Genomic DNA, 22,149 nt, shown 5'->3' on the forward strand with positions numbered 1-22,149 from the left:
CGTAGCACTGTAAAAAGCACGACCAATCATCTGAGCCGGCCCGGCTAAAATAACTGGATGGCCTAACTGCCTGTCAGCCTTCCATCTGTGCACAAACTTATCTCGTGCCCTCATTTGTCATGTGCACGTTCGTGTGTGTTGGAAGGAAGTCTGAAGGAAGAGGCAGATTTTTTCCGGTTGTGTATTTTCAAATTCTAGCGCACTCAAGCTGGTTTCTCCATTCTTACCTACCCCACCGTTAACTCTTTTTAGGGTGCAGCTATATGTTTTATTTATTTCAAAGTGGGCNGTGTGCCTTGGCAGTCTCAGGTGTATTTTCAAATTCTAGCGCACTCGAGCTGGTTTCTCCATTCTTACCTACCCCACCGTTAACTCTTTTTAGGGTGCAGCTATATGTTTTATTTATTTCAAAGTGGGCACATTTTAATTATATATTTGTTTCCTTCAAATGTGCAGAGGACTCCCCAAGTGCTGTGTTTAATTTATTTTAAAGTAGGCCTGTGTATTATTTTAAATGTTCCTTATAGGAGTTCTTTGTTTCTTATTAGAGGTTAACAGTTTTATATAATGTAATAAATAGCCTAATAAATGCAAAAAAACTGTAGTTTTTGTCTGATATAACAATAAATACAACTTTATTAGCTATCAAGCTATGAAATATGTTTTGCGGCTCCAGACATTTTTTTTTTTTGGAAAAAGGAGCAAAATGGCTCTTTTGGTCAAAAAGGTTGCCGACCGCTGGTCTAACCAATGACTGTATGAATAAAAAAGGAAATACAAATCAAGTAACAGAATGAAATCCCCAGCTCTATCTCATGACAATCAAAAATAAAACAAAAGGTCATCGAGTCCAAATTCAATCATGCATGATATAATTAACAAAATGTCAACTGCATGCAACTGCCTCCGAGCAGGCACAGAAAGGCTTCAGGCCTCACTAAACAAATGCTGTACGAACCTTTGAACCCCTCAGATTCTCCCGATATGCCGTGAGAGGTCCCCAGAATAAACAGCTGTGTTTGCAATGAGTCCCAGGTCGTAACAACAAGAACACAGCCACTAATCACTGTCACAGGAATGTGTGCTGATGGTAAAAGAGAAACCTTCATTTTAAGGTTTAAATGACAGAGCACTGTGTGTCGGCTGCTAAGCACAATGTTGCATTTTGTCTTTGGAGTCTGGCTGAACAAAGTACGACCCAATGCGTCCTCCCTGTTGTCCAAAGCTGACTTAAAATTGAAGAATCATTTGGTTCCAATATGGCAGGTTAGCCATATTATAATTTAGAAACATATTAAATTAACTATTATTCCAATAACCCTTGAGTGGCTCAGTGGTTTTAGCCAGCTAGCTTACTAACATAAAAACAAATTAAAAAAGAATGATTAGACATGTAAAACTAAGGCTTAAAGCTAAAGAGGTTGATCATAAAAATATTCTTTGAGATCTCCCAAAAAAAAGCTAAAATAACAGCCAACTCACATGTTGATTTAACTTTGAATCCAAAACTTTAACCACCCTTATTGTATTTAAGGAAACTCACACACAACATAAATCCCAAACTATAGCCATGGTTAAATACCTTTTTTGTTTGTAAGTTGGGTAAACTGTCTCTTGATGTAAACTCATATCCTATTTCCTGCCACCAAACAACCAAAAATTTGGACTGACCTGTCACCTGACACAAGATGCTGGTTTATATCAGCAAACATCAGACACCACATGGGGGATCATTTACTATGTATCTCAACCCCTCTGTGAAAACAAGACTATAAAAGACAAGCTATTAAAGGTTAATATGAGTGCTACATAATGAACATGAAAGCTCAAATAGATTCAGTCAGAACGGCGAGTGGCAGGAGACAGGATGTAACTGAACTGCAGAAAGGAGAGATCTCCAGATGCTTTTAACCACAGAGAAGTGGGTTACCCAGTCACAAAGACGTTCAAGCATGAATCATATGTGTCATATATTATTCACTTTTTCCTGCTTCTCTATCCACCGACTCAGAGTTGATACTGAAAAATTAGAACAAAGGTGACCGAGTGAGAAAAGGGAATATCTCTGAACCATTTTTATTGCAGGGTGTTGAGAAAATCTTTTCTTGGAGACAAGAGAGAAAATAGCTCAGACGTGGTTTGTTTTGACTGCAGCTGTAGTCAAGGAGTTTCACTTCTCTAGCCATGACCTCACCGTTCGGTCATCATCTCCGTGGCTTAGCAACAATAACGAAGGCGTGTGATGTAAATAAGCACAGACACCATCTTTATGTTGAACGCATACGAAAGGAAGAATTAACATCTGACCTCCATAGTCAATCACTCTCCAAGATGCAAGGGTTACAAACAGGACAACGGCCACTACCTTAAAGAGTGACAAAGTGGAAAAGCGTTGGGAAAAAAAACATATAAGTTTAGTTTTATGGCAATACCTCTTTGCATACTTTTGAAATGTATAGAAATTGGAGTATCAAGTACCTAAAGCTGGCATTCAATGTCAGGTCAAATTTCAATCTTGTTACCTCCACCAAGGAGGTTGTGTCTTAGGTTTGCTCGTCTGTTTGTTAGCAAGATTATGGAAGCGTCTTTCGCTTTGTTGTTTCGAACGTCTGGCCTGCAGCTTGAATGTTTTGGTTCAGTCTTTCCGCTCTCAACAAACCTGTTTCTCGCTTATATTTTCAGCTAAATAACTCAGACGCTAAAAATGGTATGCTACATACCCATATACGATTAACATACAGACAAAGTAAGCATCTAACTTTGTTAGCATTAAGCATTTAAAAGCTAAAAGTGAGTGAATATTAGGCCTACATTCATCAGGAAACCAACAGTATGCTACTGTTAGCACAAATGTTTACTTACATTTTTTCACTGGCGGTTATATGTTGATATTGTGTGCGCAGTTTGATGCAGTGCCTCCAAGAGGCCAAACAAATATTACGTTGTCTACGTTGTTGTTGCTTCTTGTTGAGACAACATTTATGAAGTTTTCCAAGAGCGACCTTGCCAAAAAGAGAGACTCCTAGTCTGCATGTCCAATTAAAGTTTTCGTTTGTTCATGTTGGTGTCTATATAAAAAAACAACTAACTCTTGATTGTCTTTGTAAAGAAAACTTCAAAGAGAGACATGACTGATAAAGTGTAATTAGACTAAAGTTGTCCCACCCACTTGTTTTGGAAAGTAGGGCATAACTATGTGGCGACTAATGTTGACCTGGCAGTGCGGTGAAGTGCAACTAAATGTAATCTCAGCTGAGGTCTGGTTTTAGTGCTGCATCACAAACAGTCAACACAAACACTTAGACAACTGGAAAAAAACAATTCATTTACAAAAATAGTTAATATCTCTAGTATAGCTGACATTTTTATTATACATTTTTCTTTTAAATATTATTGTGTAATGTTAGAATTTGAAAAAAGTATAAAAAATGATAAATAAACCTATTTTTGTATATTCATTGTGATAAATATAATTACAATTATTACTTTTATGTTTTGTGGAAGAGATGTATATTTGAATTGCACATCTTGCAACCAGTAAAGACTGCTTGACCATTCTTATGCATGACACAGACGTAAAATAATAGACTTGCAGTGAAATAATCAATTATTTCAATAAATGAATGCCGTGAAGATGAGGATAATACCTCTTCACTGAATCATAAGGAATAGGGTGCTGCAGCATCTGCTCTGTAGTGTTTTGCTTCATAAACATTTGATGTTAAATCCTTTTTAGAGAGAATGATCAGGGATAGTAATGACATTTCCCCAAGGTCAGACAGGGGAAACATTTGGCAATCAAGACGCTATTTAACAGTCTGCATGTCTAAAAGAAAGACCTGACTGGCTGCAGCCAAAATGTACTGACATTTTTCTTGAACATTTTTGCATATCAATGCATTAAAGGAAAAAGCCAGGTGCTAGCTAGGTCAACCTGCAACTGGTGTTTGGGTGATGAAAAAGGCAGAGTGGCGTCATTGAAGGAGAGATTGCAGGTAATCAATTGACTGGTGCAGCAGGAGACGCTGCATTTTGAACTGCCTTCTTATCTGTTGTTCAAAACAATCCATGTGGAGAGCAGACAAACACATGGAGGGGTTTGAAAAGAAAGAAGGAAAACATCTGACACACCACATGACGAATAACACATCCCTACACAACTGAACGATTTTCTCTGGACAACGGGAATATGCACAGTTGTCAAATTAGTTTTAAGTAAAGATGGCTGAACATACACTTATTATTCTGGGTTTTGTTGTCCTGTCTTCCAGATTAAATTAGGTTGCAACTTGCAATATGATGTCTGTTAGCAGAATGCATCCACCATCAACTGCACTCTAATATTAGAGCCTGTGTCCTGTGACTGAGAGTGTGTGTGTGTGTGTGTGTGTGTGTGTGTGTGTGTGTGCGTGCGTGCGTGCGTGCGTGCGTGCGTGCGTGCGTGTGTGTGAGAGTTTAAGTGGACATGAGCATCAAATGTAACTACATCCGGGCTCGTATCTCCACACACATACAAACAAGCATAAATACAGTACAGAGGGGGGGGAGGGGGGTACATCTGCTAGTGATTCCCCCAAGGTTGGAGTAACACATCAACAAAAACATCTAGTAAATACTGCAAGGCAGCATGGGTAATGGGGGGACAAGTACAGGCAGAGAGGGTTTTAAGAAAGGAGGCCTCACACAGATGGGGCTTTCACACCAACGCGGTTCAGGGCCGGTTCGGAGCTAGAGCCTGAAAAGCACCGGTTTTTCCTGTTCACCTTACTTTGACCATCCGTTCGCTGTTATTGATCATTGTGGAGAGCAGGCAGACGTTTTGTTTTGTATTATAGCAGCTATCGGATGGAATCAATACATGGGCTGCACAGGTTGTCATGTCCGACTATCACAAGTAGAATCATAATGAAAAATACGCCGGTAAAAAGTGCCTGTAGAAAACGGCTTATGCCACAATAGGATAGCAACAACAAGTAGTCAGTTTAGCTTCGGTTGCCATGCTAACATCACCCATTTTATACCAGAGAAACTTTAATAACAGCTTTGTGATGCCAAACAGCGTCAATTCAGACTGAAACACATTCACTTAAGGGGAATTGGGGATATGTATCAGCTACTTGTGGGACAGTCAGACAGTGAATACTTTACAGCGGACGCTGCCGTGTGAGCTAACCCGGAGCTAACGGGAGAATATTTGGTACCACTTTACAATAAGACTACCCTTATAAAGGGTTTACGAATAGTTTGTAATTCATTTATTAATTAAGTTGTGAACACTTTATAAATCATTAATAAGCTTTTATAAGACATGAGATAAACAGGGCACCTCTGACCGGTTGCTTGCCAAATAGTGAGCCCACATTTATCTGTGAAGACTTCGTCTCCTTCATCAGCCAGCATCCTTGGTATCTGTTGCTCACTGAGTTGATTCTCGCTAAGTAGCCAATATAAGGCTTAGCTTTATGAATCCTTTATAAGGGTAGTCTTATTGTAAAGTGGTACCGAATAAACTCCTGTGGAAGAGCAGCACTGCAGCGGTCGGTAAATGTGGCTGAAACACATTAATAAACAATTAACCAAGGCACTCTGGAGAAAAGTATAAGGTTGGAGAAGTCATTATTTAATTTAATCTGTCTTCGTATGATTAAAAGCAACACGATCATCGACCCGACGCAGTCCCCCATTGTTGTTGTTGTTGTTGTTGTAGTGAGCGCCGTAAACGGTGATGTCATGACGCAGCAGCGGCAGCACCAGTCGGGCTCTGGGCGGTGTGAACAAACGGGGGCTGAAAATAAAAACCGGTTCCGAACCAGAAAAGCTCTAGCATGGAGCTTGAATGAGAATCGCGTTGGTGTGAAAGCCCTAAGAGAGCCAGTTTCTTGGATCCGTGTCACATCAGGTTTCACCCCTGACATGGGATCAGCAGGTCTGAGTCTGAGAAGTGAACGACAACAAATCATTTAACACCAGAGACAAATCAGGAGAAAATGTCAAGACCAATTTGTCTTATTGGACTGTCTCAGCATCACATTGTAACTGGATCTTACAAAACCAATATCTCATCTTTCTGATTGTGCTCAAATGTCGCTCAGGTGACATTACTAGTAGTTTTGAATTAGCATTATGGAAAGCGATGCTTCCAATTGTTCTCGTTTCCAATAGCCATATTTCAACAAAGAACTTCCATGCATTCATTTGCACCACGAAAATAGCTGTGTAAATATAAAATGTATAAATACGCAAGACATTTTAGGGGACAGGAAGTGTATACCATTTGGCATCATCTTTAGTTAGAGCATCTTTTTTACGCACAGGAAACGCACTAGTTCAGCTGAAAGCTTATACAAAAAATCTTGCTATCATAGGAAACGGTGGCCTAAATAACACTCAACATTTAAATGTTAATTTCCTTATGATTCTGAGAGTGTTTGATCTCGTATTACTGCTCTAAAAGAGTCCCAGGTGTGTAGGTGTTGCTACAATGACTCTTATCTATTAAATGTGATATGACAATTCCTTGTATGACTAAACTCTGCCTCACACCGCTCTCTAACAGGATTATGCTGCTAACAGGATTATTATTCAGTATGTATCAACATCCCATTCATGATTTCTGCTTTTTTATAGCACGGGAAACCGGGGACACATGACTAATCTGTGCATAAGCGCTAAGCAAGCTACATCCTCCTTCTGCTTTATACTCAGAAGCAGCAGAATGGAGCATTTCCTCTCCTTTCCTGTGAGAGGCTGTGATTTATAGCATCTGGTCACAGGGACCGCTGACGTGGAGTGTTGAAGGGAGAGAGCTCTGGCCTCCTCCTCCTCCTCCTCCTCCTCCCTTCTTCTTCAAAGATCCACTTAAACCAAAACAATCTTGCCTAAACCTGGACTCCCTGTCCAGGTTCTCAGACTCATTCTAGCTGATCTCTTCCTCACAACCCTCCCACCCTGTTGAACAGGCATTTGAGCCCCCCAGGACACAAACAAGACACAGTTGTCAGAGCTGTGAGAACTTGAGCCCTGTCAGACTGCAGGAGCTGAGAGGAGCTTTGTCTTACAGTATGTTTTAGCTTTAGCCTTTCGATGCTAACAGAAAGTAATAAAAACGCTGTCATACTTGAAATAATGATTACACAACCAGCAGTATATCAAGAGACACTTCATCTGCTACAATTTGTATTACTAGTTGATTAGTTGACTGCAACCCCACCCCCCCTGACCCACCTTTGGAATGTATTGTTTTACTCTTGGCTGGACATGCTAGCGCTTGCGACGTATACTGCCATTATTTGCTGTATGGTACACAACATGGGACATCCCAAAGAAACCTGTTTTAAGTACACAAAGTACTGTCAATAGCTAACCATTTTTTTTATACATTTAAGTTTAGAAATGTCCACCCACAAAATTACGCCGTACAGTATGCCGTTCAACAGCTATGTTACGTCCATACGCTAAATTCAGCTAATGGTCATGTGTTACAATAATCTACAAAACTAAAAATGGTAAAAACTGTCTTGGTCTGGCTTCACAAATCCTCTTATTGTTGTTGTTATATATTTTTGGGTTTTGGCCAAATAAAACAAGACAATTACGAAAGTATGTGTTCGTTGCGGACCTATACGTTAGTAATGCAACTCTTTAATGTCTTACAAACCAGGAAGAGGTCACTTTTTCTCTGAGTTTAATTGAGTAGGGCTAATGATAACGGCAAATCAAAAGCGAGTGGAAGGAAGGTTTCTGGGCCAAAATCTACATTTCCAGCCAGGCTGTAATGTTGAATTACTGCCAAGAACACAACGTCAGCATGACTGGGAAGCTCTCGGGGCCAAAGGGAGTCCACGTCTCATGATTACTTCCACAGAGGAGCATTGACTCTGACTGCAGGGCTGGGAAAGCCAGTGACACTACAGATAACAACTGTACAATTTAAATTCCTTTTACAAACAAGCGCAGAGGTTTTCTGTCTTCACCACACAATAAGCCGGGACCACTCCTATTGTGAGACCTAAACAAAGTCTCTTTGAACAAGTCATGTCTTGGAGAATTCGACTCCAGCCCTTGCAGTGTTAGTAAGAAAGGAAGCTGCAATCTGTATTCTGCAACATTGACTCTGACACACCAGCAGACAGACTCTGATTAAGTGGCGTAATGTCTCTGGTTGACTGGTTTCAGGGGGTGTGAGGGATGAGAGGAGATAATGAGGTGAGGAGGGGTGTGTGTTTGCATTTGTGTATGGGATTAAATGCATTAGGGTTAAACCGAAGGTCCTTCAAGCTCAGAACTTAATAAATCACTCTGATATTGGGATTATGAGTCTGCAGACTACAGTAGGCTGTACAAAAACAAGCAAACCATTGTTGGATTCAATATCTTCTTTTTTATTTTTTCAACAATGAGACTCAGAGCTCACGAGTAGTCAGAGAGTAAGAATGTTTCTGTTTATGTAACGCCGCTGCCTTTTTCGGCATCTGGCATTGCTGAAAACGTCACATGTTGATCAACCATGTTGCATGCTGCAGATCTCACCGGAAGGCCTGCAACCAAAACATGCTTTGTGTTTCACCTCAGATCACTTATTGATGGGTGGATTTGTTCAAGAACAATAAGAGCTTGTTGAGTATTTCAATAAACAATAAAGTCTCATGATTAGGCTCCAAAAGAGAGATTCCAAAGTTGACAACCATGCCTCAAAAACACAGGCTGTCGACCTCCTCACCGTTCAAGCAATATCCAGTTGAAAGATTGTTTAAAAGCATCACTGTTCTACAATGAAAAACAAATACGCAGAAATAACTATTTATTCAAATGGAAAAAAAAAACAGATCATTAATCATCATGTTTCTGCCATCGCTCAGAATCACTTTGGACTAATTCTGACTTTTTATTGTTTCAATATACCCGGATCATCAGTGCAACCTAAAGGAGTCAAGAACAGGATCCGTGTATTCATTGGGATGTCATATTTAAGCTTAAACTAGAACGATATATTGGTCAGATTATGAACATATCGTCAGTATCGAGGTACGAGTCCAAAAACATAAAGTAAAAAAGATTGTGCTTTAGAAATGCCAAACAGCGTCATAACCATCACATCATTTTAAAACCAAGGAGTTAACAATTTCAAGAAATGTAAAAAAATGAAGAGATAAGGGATCCACATTGTCCAGTGTTAACGCAACTGCCCATGTTTCCATTCAACTCCCAGATATGAATATGAATTGGCCTCAAAAATCTAGAATCCATCAGAACATGGTTTCAATATTTACAGCAGATGTACAGACCCCCACTCATGCAGCGAGCCAGCACCATGACAGCCGCCCTTAGCGGTGATATAAAGCTGCAGCAGACGCTTGCCTCCCTCCATCTAAAGGGGGAGGGCTGCACAGAAAGTCACCTTCTACCAGCACACAGGTCAAGGGGAGATGTGTGATGGAGGTGCTTTTATAACTGTGTCATCCATAATTTAATTTAAGCCTCCATCCAACTATGGAGATGTGCTGCTTTTCTCGGTTCATATCCTAAAACAAAACAATGTTGTTGTGTCAGTCATAACCCAAAGCTTTCCATAGACCTCACCTTCGACTATGAGAAACTGGGATGTAAAATGTTCTAAATGTTCTGATATTGCATAGAAAATAATGACGAGCCTTACAGACAAGACATCACAAACACATGAGCCAGATCAAGAGTGGAAATAAACCAGAAATTAAAATAATAATTCACTAGAAAAACAGATATTATGCTGTATTGAAAAGCCTTAATTAATTATCACCTTCTTTACCATGGTTTTGAATGCACATTTCAGGGTGTGTTGGTCTAATTCATTTCATATTTACATTATTAAATCAGGATAGCATGTATAGTTCAATAGGGAAATTGAACTATATAATACATATCAGCTCATAATATGGGTTTCACTATAATTACATGTTCTCTATGGTTGGTGGAGCAGCTACAAAAAAGATGGAAAGTGTGAGAAACCACGAGATGGGAATGCAGATGTTTACGGTCTGCATCAGGCTGCTGACGTGCACTTGAGCAAGAGGAAAAGAAGATAAAGGAAGAGTTTTTAATGTTATTCTGGGATCTGATTAGTATCCCACTGACAGTGTGAGGAACAGTGATTGTTTTTAGGCATAGAGTCTTGCCTGGTTGTACATGCGGGCCATTTCCCCCCCTGTAGACACTGACGTGTTTGGTAATGGAGACCTCAGCTTGGTGCAGCATTTCCAGGGGCTCTTGTAGCGCAGATACAGCCCACATGTGAATAAAGGGGAATTACAGAAGGGTTGCCAAGAAGGAAAAAAAACTCCCATCTGTAAAGATTGAAGGGGGAGGAATATGATGTGATGCTTCAGCTGTTGAATCAAAAACGTTCATTGCCCAGGAAAGCTGACCGGTCAAACAAATATCCGACACAGTTTTATAATAATTGGTAGGATAAAAAGATTAAGGACAATAAATCATTTATAATCGCAATCACCATCAGTAACGTTATTCGTGACCTTTTTGTTTGTGTATGTTGACTGGGATATACTCACATTTGTCTGTTAGTGTCAGTTTCTCCTCGAAATGATGTCCCAGCTCTTTATAATCCATTGTTTCCATTCAGGCGGAGCGATTCCCAGTTGCTGTCATTCCTCACAGTCGCACCAGTACAGGAGATGAAACTCCCGGTACAGCTCGCCCCAAACACGCCCTTTGTAAATCCAACCGATAGAAGAAAAAGTGACCAAAAGAATAATGTGGAAATAAAAACAGGATCCGTCTGAAAAAGGATGGTAATGCCTGAAATGTTGAATTATAATAAACTCTTGTCAGTGTGTAATGAATTAAATAAGAGACTCAGCCCAGGCCAGCGGGTCTTTAGTGGAAAATCTACAGTGAGGGAATAAAAAAGCTTCAGCGAGTCCTGCGAGCCGCAGTCAGGCTACAAAGTATCAGAAAAACACTTCCGGTTATACTTTTCAGAATAAAGGAAATCCCACTCTAATTCCAATAATTTGTGTGCGGTCTTATATTTTCAACAATTTAACAACTTGAATGACAGGGGTTAAATAATACTACATATTTCTTTTAAAATAAAGTAATTCAAATGTGATATTCTCTGACTACCTGAAAATGGTGAAGCTTGAGCTTACTTTGTGCCTTTTCTGAATACGTGGAGTATCAAGCATCATATGTATTTTTCTTATATGTTTTTTTTTTCTTGTATTTTACTTTTATTTTAAGTCCATAAGCATGGTTGTATAGCCTACACGCCTTTTTCTCAAAATATGTAATGAAAAAAACTAAACACACAGGTACTTGTGTAAAATGTAGGTGACAATTAAAATATATTTATATTTATATAATACAAATAAACTGACTAATTCAAGAATTAGCAATAATTAGATATTTGTTCATGTTAAAATGCAGGTGTTATCCCAGAATGTTATTCAGAATGTGTCAAGTGGAACAGCCCCATTTTAATCTTATGAAAACACATGACACTACTTTGTTTAAAATTATTATTAAAACTATGTATTGGTTTAAAAAGATCCATTATTGAAATACTTCTGAATACTTTATTGGCTTCACATAAAACACATGTTTTATAATATGTTGGGGGGCTGTGGCTCAGATCTTCGAATCAGAGGATAGCAAGTTCGAGTCCCACTGCAGTCAGCATGTCGTTGTGTACCTGGGCAAGTCGCTTTGGATAAAAAGCGTCTAACAAGTGACATGTAATATTATATTTCAATATGATTTGCAATATTACTGTTTCAATATCCTGTGCAACATTTGTCTACTTTTCATTTTTTGTGTACTGATTTTATAAAATTATCGTATCTTTATTAAGGCTTCTTATACACTTAATATCTACTACTTCACAGTTTGTATTCTTCTGTAGTATTTTGTATGCAATCTTTTGCTCTACGTTTTCCTGTCAATAGGCTGTACCTTATTCTGAAGTGAACATTGCTTTATTTCCGGTTCAAGTCTTTTATTACATTGTGCAGCTTGACGCCGCTAAACGTAGCAAAAAACCGCATGCCGGAGAACTGGACCGTACCAACTATGTGGCAATGGAAGCAAACCATTTACACATTCATTAAAACACCAAATAATCTACCGAAGAATAACTAAAAACACTTAAAAACAAAATGTGTCGCTGTAAGGAATTTTTCTTTGGTTTCAACACCAGTAATGGCACAAAGGGGTCCTCTTGGACCCCGTTAATGGTTTCATCCATCAGATGATTTCCAGCAGCTGAAAACAGACCGCTGCCTGGAAAGAGGTGAGTTGTCATAACATCGAGAAAGCGCATTGTATGCGTAATTAAAGGGAGTATTTATATATTCATTATCAGTAGTAACAGTTGCATTAGAAAAAGAAAAAAAACATTTTATTGTTCTAATGCAATCGTGATTAGATGTTATATTGTCCCCAATCACCTTCAAGTAGCTTTATAAATGTACCAATAAAGAGATAAACAATCCTACTTAACATAGGGATATACACTGGGATGATTGAAGCCTGTAGAATGCAGTATACTGTAGAAGCACAGCATGCTACATTCTACAGGCTTTAATCATCTTTCCCGTGTATACAAAGTGTCAGGGCATTGTCTCATGATGACATATTGGAGACGACATACTAATGAACAGTTGACTTGACCTTCCTGCCACTGCAGGAGACAGAGGAGGTCAGTCTTCCTGGACGAAGTCTGTTGCCCATGTCTTACCTGATAAAAAGAGAAGCAGCATGAGGATGAATAAATTCATCTTAAAGAAACAAACCATATCCCAGTAAAACATGTATATGGCACCATAGCAGTATCAAATACTCTTTATTGGAGGGCTGCTTGATCAAAATACATTGACTCAATCCGGGAAGATGAAATATATTGTAGGTGTACATCAATGATTTTCATGTTGAAATGAGGGTCAAAAGTGGCCTTGCAGGTTGGAGGGGCAGTGCCATTCATTAATATTTAAATAGAAGGATTTTAAAAATAGTCTAGACAGAATTACACCCAGTAGACTTTTTTTGGTCATTTGAATAAAAATAAAACATATTAATTATGGATGAGGTCATCCGTTTCCTCATGCCTTTAAAAAAAGAAATCTACATGACGTAAAGGACACTGAATGCAATATTTATGTTTAAAAGCAAAATAACAATTCTCCAATGCTTATTTTTCTCTTTAGTGCAGAAACCAACGTGAAGTTGGAAGTATGCTTAATGCTAAAAGGGCAAATGTATGTGAGCTTTACTACAGAGATAAAAAAATGCATGACCCACTTAGCTGCTGAAGACACCAAGGACTTACAGACCTAAGGACTCTTCGGTTATTGCAATATAGACCTCTTTCGTTTTCCTTATAGTTCGGCCTAAATAGAAATGTTGCCAATGAAACCTTATTTTATTTTTCCTATAAATGTGGTACATGGCGGCTAAAGATAGCCAGTGATGTGCTGAAACACTGCCAATCAATCCTACTCGCCTCCCTGTGACACATGAAAGGGGAAGGGAGGCGATTCAATCGCCTAATGGAGGTGGATCTTACTGTCGGTGCCTGTTAGGGAGTGTGGAGGTTAAAAATGATTTGTTGACCAAGTTACGGGATTTCGAAACGCAAGGGCAGGAAATGTAATACAGCAGTTGAGAAAAAGGCAGGCAGCGCTCAATAAACCCTCCATATCTTGTTCGTCTGCATAATGACCTTTGTCTCCTCCTTAAAGGGTCCCTATTGTGTTCATTTTAAGATCATATTTGTATTTATGTCCTCTACTGTGACATGTTTACATGCTTTAATGTTCAAAAAGCTATTTATTTTTCTCATACTGCCTGCGCTGCAGCACCTCTTTTCACCCTCTGTCTGAAACCAGAACCCAGTCTGCTCTGATTGGTTTGCTGGCCTGCTATGTTGCGATAGATGAACCGCTTAAGAATGTCCCGCCCCTTAGCCTATCATGTACAATGTGTTAGAGCACTAGCCAATAGAAGTGCGAGGTTAGCCTTTGCAGAACATTTACATGCACAAAAACCTATATAACATAGGAATGAGAAAAGGCCAAATAGGACCCCTTTAACCTCTATAAGTTATACTGCCATATAAGTACTGAAGTATTTGTTGCTTTTCTTCCATGTCAGCCATTACTAGAAAAATAAGATATCACATGAGTTAAAGGAAACTTCATGACTCGGATCACACTGTGAACTTGTGGTGTTTTTGTACTACTGTGAGTCATGTGTTACAGAAGAGAGAAGGGGCCGGATGTATTCATTCTTAAGGCTATAACCTCAAAATAAATAAATGACCTAATTAATCACAGCGCATCTTCATCAGTGAAGGGACTGTTTGTTTCACTGGTGACGTATTCATACACAGACTGCAGAGAAACGATAAACAGACTAACCTTTTATGATCCTCTCAGGTCACATCTAGCACACACTGCAGCAGAATGAATATTACTGGGCAATCATTGTTATCCCAAAATCCACTGGCATGGCTAAAAAACAAAATCGGATGGACGAACAGGATTTCTTTTTGTTTTCCTCATATCCTGGATTCTCCATGACTCAATACATGCACCATGTGTCTTGAATGTTTTATGCAAGACTCATGAAAACACAGTAGAACAAATTGTGCCTGCAAACCACTGGTGTACTGCCAAGCAACAGATATAAATTGACACAGTTAGCTCTTACGCAGACAGCGTCACTTTAGCTAGACAAATTACTTTTATTAGCTCTCTCTATAATTGGTATCATTGAGGGAATCATCTTACGTAATACACCTTTATAGACCACCTAAATGAATGAATAAGGTTTTAAATCAGTGGAGGTTGATGGAAAAGTTATTCCATCCGCATGTATGAATGTCTCCTGAAACAAAGAACTTTCTCAATGAGGCTTCTTTTGAGGGGTGCATGTCCATACTCGCCTACACCTGAGTGAGACATGGGGAGGTTCAGAGAGCCTCCCATAAACCCATAGAAGCATGCGGTTAATTGCCCCTCCTACACACAACCACAAAGGCAACCACTAAGCTAAAAAGCCTGCAGTTACATTTCCAGATCCTCCCTACGCTTTGCACCTGAGGGGGAGAGCACATTTCGGTCTACAAATGGAGTTATAAAATGCTCCTCTTATTGTAAAAAAAAACCCAAGTGCACAATGGCTTGATTTTACAAGGCAAGTACACATATTTGGAGAGCACACTGCTGAAGTCAGAGTCTGAATATAACTACAGCTGCTGCAGTGTGGGAGTCAAACATGTCTGCAGTTGGTGTGGTTATCGAGTGCAGAGCTGGGGAAACGTCCCCAACTGATTTCCTTGCGAGCAGATGACACACGGTTTTCCATTCTTTGCACATGGATAAAAGCTTGAAGTATAAATAGCAACTCTTTGGCACTAGGTTGTCATTCCCACACAGCACACCGCTCTATGACAGTGAAGGGCCTACATTATATAAACGCTGAATAAAAATGCAGACGGGAAACTGTGCCTTTAAATAAGATGTAAGGACTTCTGTCAAATATAGAAAATTACACTGGAGTGTCATCACAGTCATTACTGCCTGAAATGAAAACAGGGGGCTTCAGGTACAGGCCCAAACGACAGGTATATTCAGATAGACCGTATGAGAAAAATAATGAGTTTTCTGAACATTAAAGCATGTTAACATGTTCTATTAGAAACCCAAAATACGTAAGTATGCACCTGAAAATGAGCATCATATTTCCTCTTTCCATGTTAACAACTGAATCTTAAAAACTGAAAATGCCAGCGTGTTCATCACTCTAGTGAAAAATGAAAACATTTTGTGACAGAGAGTTGGATGAGAAGATTGACACCAAATCCATAAATATGTGGCAAATATGGAGCTACTTCTGAAGAACAGCTAGCCTGGCTCGGTTGACAGCTAACAAAGAAACACATTAAAGCACCCCTTAAACTGACTCATTGAAACATTATATCTTGTTTGCAAAAGTGTAAAAATTATAATTTGCAGTTGCCAAGAAACTTGCAGCAATTTACCGGGGTCAAGAAACAGTCCTTTTTTAAATCATGTTTTTTTGTTGTTGCTTTCCAACAGCATAAGTAAGCATTCACACACATTTATTTAAAGGCAAAGGCTGACATATAAGGTGCAATAACGTCTTTTTAATATACATAAACAGCGTGTGTGTAATTATATAAAAAAGCAGTTATTGCAGGTGATATGTGTATACAAGCACGTCATGATGATGATCATCATTTGAATCGTGTTTGTGTTCACCTGATGAATGAAAGTCAAACATTCAGTCTCTTTTTGCTCTGGTTTTGGTCTCCACCACCTCCTTACGAAATCAATCTGTCTCTTTAGCTGCTTAATGTTCAACTCTTTCCCCCAGCAGCTCTCTATCTGTGTCTGCTGCTGTTTGCTGCTGACTAGGTAGTGTACAGTGAATGTGTGTAGCTTTTTTTTCTTTAACAGCTGTCAGCTTCAGCCAAAAACTATGCGAGAGCCATGAGAAAGAGCCAAAACAATAAAGTTGCAGCATGACAGCGAAGCAATGGACCAAAACTCACTATAAACTAGAGGAATTGCAGATGCAGGTATTAAATACCTGCCAGTTCATCACGACAAGCAAACTCTTCCACATCTACTGATATATTTGTATGATGTAAAACTTGATTATAGCTGTATTTAAAAAACAAATGTCAAGGTATCAATATGCTTGTCTAACTCTAGGCCTGAAAGCAAACAAGCATTATCCCAAAATGTAAAATTGCCAGCAAAGTGGGGTCAGAGAAGTGTAAAGTAACTGTCCCAACAATATAACATCTGATGTAGGCTGATGACGAATGTGTACATTTGTCTTTCTGGGTGAACACCATCCCTGCCCCATGCCCGCTCAGTCACATTGCTCACATACAGTCACTCTCCACCCCTCGCCTGCCCTCCGGCAGTTGGCACAATGGTGTCATCTCAAGCTCTCAGCTGTTATTGAGGCGTACCACTGACCGACAAGCAGCTGTCTGCGACCGCGGCAACGCTCGCTGCTATATCATCTCCAGAGTGGAGCATCAGATATGGATAAATACAGTATATGATTCAACCTCTAAAATATCTTCTACTTGGTATACTTAAACATGGAAATAGAGACTAAATGGTTGCAAACATTTAATTTTCATTGTTTCTTCTCGACAAATACTTAGAAACACATACCTTGCATAGAAGCATTTTGAAACAGATAATCACAGTTCATGTGTCTGAGAAATGTACATGTCTGCAGTATAGATGACCTTGAACGTTTCATACAGGAAGCCAGACTCTGGAGTCGTTAAAAAAGAAGGACTGCTTTGGCAAAATCTGTGGATCGTAGAAACCTGAAAGAGGGAGATGAATTATTTACTGCTTTTATATTAGCAATCTCACCAGCAATTAAAATAATATAATTAAGAATACATACATGTCTTTCTATAGCTAGAGAACATTATTTCAGAAAAATAGACACCATGACATGTGAAATGTAAGGGAGGAATTTACCCACAGGTCACTTATTGGCTTTAAATAAAGATGCTTTGCACATTTTCTTAAGGTTATATTCAATGGGAATAGTTGCATTAACAATTGTGTTGAACAAAACGTATATAAAATGTGGGTTTACCTGGAAAAACCCAGTTATAAATCACACTAAATTCTGAGGGCGTCGGTTGTGATAGCGTAATATAACCAATCTGTGTGGTTTGTGATGTAATCAACAGCGATGTGTGCACCATCATAGCAGATAAATAACACATGTGAAAGTATAACAACAAAACTTCACTCCAGTCACCTCAATCACCTTCTGACATCATCGGTGTCAAGGGGTCAAACCCCAAGAATGTAAATTATTTACCAATGCAATTCAATCAATAAATAATGTAGACATGTTTTCCATGCCATTATAATGACATGCAACTAAGACTAATTTAAGTGAGCATGATTGATATCATTAGAAAAAAATATTTAATTTAGATAAGCATTGAGACTTAAAGAGTGAGACTGATAGGGTTAAATATCTAGAAGCTTCTCTGAGTAATTTTATGGTGAAATGTTGTCATTAAATGTGTATGTGCAACTTCTTTCCCTGCCTCATTTACATATACTTAAGTCAGCAGTTTCCAACATTTCCAACACTCAATTTCAACTGCTCCCAGAGAGGGGCTGCATATTTAAAGCATAATCTTATACTTGTGTTTTTATTTAAAGACATACAAATCAGCAACAATTTCATATATTTCAATTGTATATGAAATGTAAAAAATGATTTGGTTTCACTGGATAGATAATACAAGCTGAAGTTTTTATGTGGTGTTAGTGAGTCAAAAGGTTATCTGTATCTGCACTGGAAATATCCTATAATCACCTGCTTGTGTGTTTGTATTTAAACAAATAAAAGCACATATTACCAATAACCGAAATGTCCTGTGAAATGCATGAATGTGTTGATGTTTCATTTAGTGGATTTGATTGTTTTTTAGGCATTACCTGGTCCTGGCGTCATGCCACCCAGTGAGTCTTGGGGTATCCTTTCAGTTCTGGATGCAAACGCTGCAGTTGGCTTGGGATACAGGCAGTTTTTATCCCTTATGTCATAATGCCCCGGGCCTGGAAAGGGAGGGTCCTTAGGGACAATCAGAGGAGGTGCTGATATTGCCAAATAAAATCCTCTCCTTGAAACACAGTTCACAGAATTGACATTGTTAGATTATTGAAAAATAATGAACTAGTCAACATAACCAGTCAGATAAATATGGTTTGTTTACTCACGGCAGAATGGTCTTCTTCACCGGTGCAGGGGGCTGATGGGGGCTGTAGGCTCCTGGGCCTGGTACATGGTAGTCAACCGGAGGAGGGATTCTCTGAGTTTTTGATTTGAAAGGGGACACGACTGCTTTGGAGCTTTGCTGGATTATATTGCTGCGTACTTCATAGTGGCCTTCAACAAACGTATGATGTAAGACAAATAATATTAAGACAGAAATATTAAAACAAATATTATGCATGATCTTTAATAGAGAGGTAATTACATGGTGATGGCAAATCATTGTTTAAGTAAATAGAGTCCCGTTTAGTTTTTGACAGGAAAGTTGATGTGCCAAACCCTGAGGAGAAGCCCCCTCTGCTGCTACAACGGACCTGTCACAAAAGCAACAAAATTAAAAATATAAGTTAACTACAGGATGCAAAACACATTATTTAAAAGCACCTTGCATTATTCTCATACATCATATTGATTCGGGGCTGGAGTTGGGTGCTTCGGACCATCCTTCTGCACAGCCACGGGCAGCCTGAACACCCTGGAGACTCCTACGTTGAACTTGTTCTTGTTTACCAAGGAGCTTGGCAGGGTGTAGACATTCGGTCCTGGGGTGCATCTCTGTGGGTTACCAGGACCCCTGGTAGTCTATGGGAGAGGATGATACGAATAATGCTCCAACTAGAAACATATTGAGTATATTCACAGGCGATAAGCAACATTTCAGAGTTTCAGGGTCATAAAATATCACTGTTATCATGTAATTTGTATTTTGTGTGGGGATTTAAGCAGTTAAAGGACACCATATAGACTGTCATGTTGGGAAATCTTTACAGACATGTATGTTTAATTAGATACTCAATTACGTAATCGACAAATAGGATAAAATATTTGCAATAAGTAGGACTTTTTAATTTTTAATTGACCACTGAATTCCTATACCATTGCACATTCATTTTGGGGACCTGACCTTGTATCCAACAAAGCCTGTGGTGCCTTTTTTGGAGAAGGAGGGACTTTGGACTTCCGCACTGGAAATAGATACATAACTGCCTGGTCCTGGACTTTCATTCTGAAACCAAAGCATAATGTTAATATTGTTTATATAGTTTTGTTTTTAGCTGATTTAAAGTGAGGGTTGGAGAGTCCCTACCAGACATTTGTTTGAAGGGAATCTCCTAGCTTGAGATGAAAATCCTTTAACTTCTTGATTTGCTTTCACCAGTCTTTGGTATGTTGTTGGAAATTGAGATGAAACGATGTAAGCTGGAACCGTTTCTGCTTTAAAATTAAAATATTAATTTTTAATGTTGTACTTATTAGTTAAAATGAAATAAAGTGCTCACTTGGACTCACTTTCATCAAATCTTCGGTCCATTATGCCCATGGTTCAGTGAAGACGCAGAAAGTCAGCAAATCTTATCGTGTTTCCATGGCGATGTAAACACAGTGGATGGATGGCCCTGACGCGGTCCTTTAGCCCCACCTGTTGGTAAAATGGCCGACTAACAGGCGCTTTATACCGGCCCGCCTCTGTTTTGTTTCCAGATAGCTCGATCCATCATGGCGATGCATGCGAAAGCGACTCCACCACAGATCCCGGACACCCGCCGGGAGCTCGCCGAGCTGGTGAAGAGGAAACAAGAACTCGCTGTGAGTCCCGTAACCACAATGTTGTCAAAGATTAAAGTGGCAGTACCTGTTTGTTATTTTTCCATGTAGAATTGCAGATAACCGTAACTTAAATGTCAGTGAGTTCTAACTGAGGCCTTTGCTAAATGCTAAGCTAATGATAGCCGTTGCTAACGTTGGCTTATGCTAGAAGCCCCTGCCTTTATGACTTAGCAATCTCGTTCTCGTTTTGCTATCTAATTTAGACTCTGCTGCTAATGTTTAATAAAAAAAAACCCCTGTGTTGTTAGCGTTAGGATTTCATTTTATTCAGACTTTTTTTTCTTCTTCCGCTCACAGGTATTGCTGCAGCCAGTATGCTAACTAGTTAGCACAGCTACAATTTAGCCGCCGCCCGGTGGGCTCAGTTCTCGCGTTAACTTCTTCTTCTTCTTTGTCATTTTACGGCAGCCAGCCGGCAACAGTTCAATTGCCGCCACCTTATGAAATAGTCCACTACTGTGTCATCTTCATTCTATATTAAATGTAGCTTAAGATGTGAAAAGATATGCTTTATTGGCCCTAAGATAACATTTGTCTGGGCAGTAGTAGGCTACTAGACACAGCTGCATCAACTTAAAACAATATGCATACGTCAATGATATATGTATGTTTCAGGAGTGAAATCATTAAAGCCATACTATCCTTTCATTTAAACAAGTGTCTTTTTAAAATGTGAAACAGCCGCTGTATTCCTTTACCTTAACCTCAATACTCTAGAATACATTCTTACTATTAGATATCTGCAAAACATCAATGTGCACCTATACCAGGGGTGGGGAACCTTTTTCCTCTCGAGGGCCATTTCAATTTTTTCAACATCCTCCGAGGGCCGTACAAATTATTGACCTCTGCTTAAAAAAACTAAAATCACAGCCCATTCATTTGGCCTTTCTTTCATGCTGTGCAAAGAAAAAGCAACCTCTTAATCCAGATATCTCACCATGACTCGCGCATGCATGCATGCCTCTAGGGGGGTCCGGGGGGCATGCTCCCACGGGAAGATTTGTTTTTAAATATTGAAGTTAAAGCCATCAATCTGGTGCACTTTGAGAGCAACATGAAGAGATCTATGGATACATCTCTCAACACCCATTTGAAACAGAACTGTAAGCAGATTTTCTTTTTCTTTATGGATATTTTACAAATCACTCCCCTTTCAAACTGTATTCTTCTTTATTAATAACAACTTTGTTTTACTGTCATACAGTATTTTATACCTGTTTACTTTATTGTCTTATTTTTTTATAATGATCATATCAATAATAATAATAATAATAATAATACATTACATTTATAAAGCGCTTTTCCTGGTGCTCAAAGCGCTTACAAGCAAGTAAAACAAGATAACAACAGATAAATACAAATTAAAATAAATAAAGATGATGATAAAGATGTGCCTTTACCTCACTGGTTGGAGAAAAAGCTTCTTATATTCGTTAGCATAGCTAGCTAACCAGATGCTAAAAACAACAAAGTTATTGACTGTATGATCAGTATGACAGATGAACAGATCGCCCACTGGGCTTTCAACTAAAGACACAGCCACGCAAAAACTGCGGCATGTGTACGGCTCCTTATGGGTAGGCCTACTGCAATTTCTCAAGTGCCGGAGCGGCGTTCTGGCGTTACCAAATGGTCTCGTGGGCCGTATACGGCCCGGAGGCCGGAGGTTCCCCACCCCTGTCTTAAAGA

General features: G+C 39.2%; 3 protein-coding genes across 10 annotated transcripts in view; 1 reads left to right on the top strand and 2 right to left on the bottom strand.

The window, feature by feature from the left end:
• Window positions 1-10,896, bottom strand: part of map7d1b (MAP7 domain containing 1b) — a 42,690-nt gene extending 31,794 nt beyond the window's left edge. For 3 of the 6 annotated variants that reach the window (XM_010792538.1, XM_010792540.1, XM_010792537.1), the window contains exon 1: window positions 10,545-10,896. In XM_010792538.1, the coding sequence (XP_010790840.1) occupies window positions 10,545-10,611 (67 nt within the window). In that variant the 5' untranslated portion in view covers window positions 10,612-10,896. The remainder of the gene's footprint in view (window positions 1-10,544) is intronic. The other 3 variants (XM_010792542.1, XM_010792539.1, XM_010792541.1) reach the window with 1 other exon arrangement.
• A 6,253-nt stretch (window positions 10,897-17,149) lies between these two features.
• Window positions 17,150-20,854, bottom strand: stpg1 (sperm-tail PG-rich repeat containing 1). 2 transcript variants are annotated; one of them, XM_010792546.1, is made up of 9 exons: window positions 20,483-20,854; window positions 20,140-20,409; window positions 19,937-20,064; window positions 19,754-19,855; window positions 19,252-19,431; window positions 19,055-19,163; window positions 18,795-18,963; window positions 18,513-18,697; window positions 17,150-17,368 (listed from the first exon to the last, which is right to left on the bottom strand). In XM_010792546.1, the coding sequence occupies exons 2-9, from the start codon at window positions 20,168-20,170 to the stop codon at window positions 17,295-17,297; spliced, it is 978 nt and encodes a 325-aa protein (XP_010790848.1). In that variant the 5' UTR covers window positions 20,171-20,409; window positions 20,483-20,854; the 3' UTR covers window positions 17,150-17,294. The 2 variants fall into 2 exon arrangements, with proteins under 2 accessions (XP_010790848.1, XP_010790847.1); XM_010792545.1 differs by lacking the exon at window positions 20,483-20,854 and having other exon boundaries at window positions 19,937-20,061; window positions 20,140-20,228.
• Window positions 20,334-22,149, top strand: part of meaf6 (MYST/Esa1-associated factor 6) — a 5,716-nt gene continuing 3,900 nt past the window's right edge. The window contains exon 1 of one of the 2 annotated variants that reach the window (XM_010792544.1): window positions 20,334-20,436. In XM_010792544.1, the coding sequence (XP_010790846.1) occupies window positions 20,347-20,436 (90 nt within the window). In that variant the 5' untranslated portion in view covers window positions 20,334-20,346. The remainder of the gene's footprint in view (window positions 20,437-22,149) is intronic. The other variant, XM_010792543.1, reaches the window with a different exon arrangement.

Source organism: Notothenia coriiceps, unplaced genomic scaffold (genome assembly GCF_000735185.1).
Source record: "Notothenia coriiceps isolate Sejong01 unplaced genomic scaffold, NC01 NC01_scaffold00036511, whole genome shotgun sequence".
In the NCBI taxonomy this organism is placed as follows: Eukaryota; Metazoa; Chordata; class Actinopteri; order Perciformes; family Nototheniidae; genus Notothenia; species Notothenia coriiceps.

Coding starts and splice junctions, on each gene's coding strand:
- stpg1 (XM_010792546.1), bottom strand. CDS start 20,170: ATGGGCATAATGGACCGAAGATTTGATGAAA. Junction 19,856..19,936: donor TCCCTTCAAACAAATGTCTG/GTAGGGACTCTC, acceptor CTTTGGTTTCAG/AATGAAAGTCCAGGACCAGG. Junction 19,164..19,251: donor CAGCCCCGAATCAATATGAT/GTATGAGAATAA, acceptor CTTTTGTGACAG/GTCCGTTGTAGCAGCAGAGG.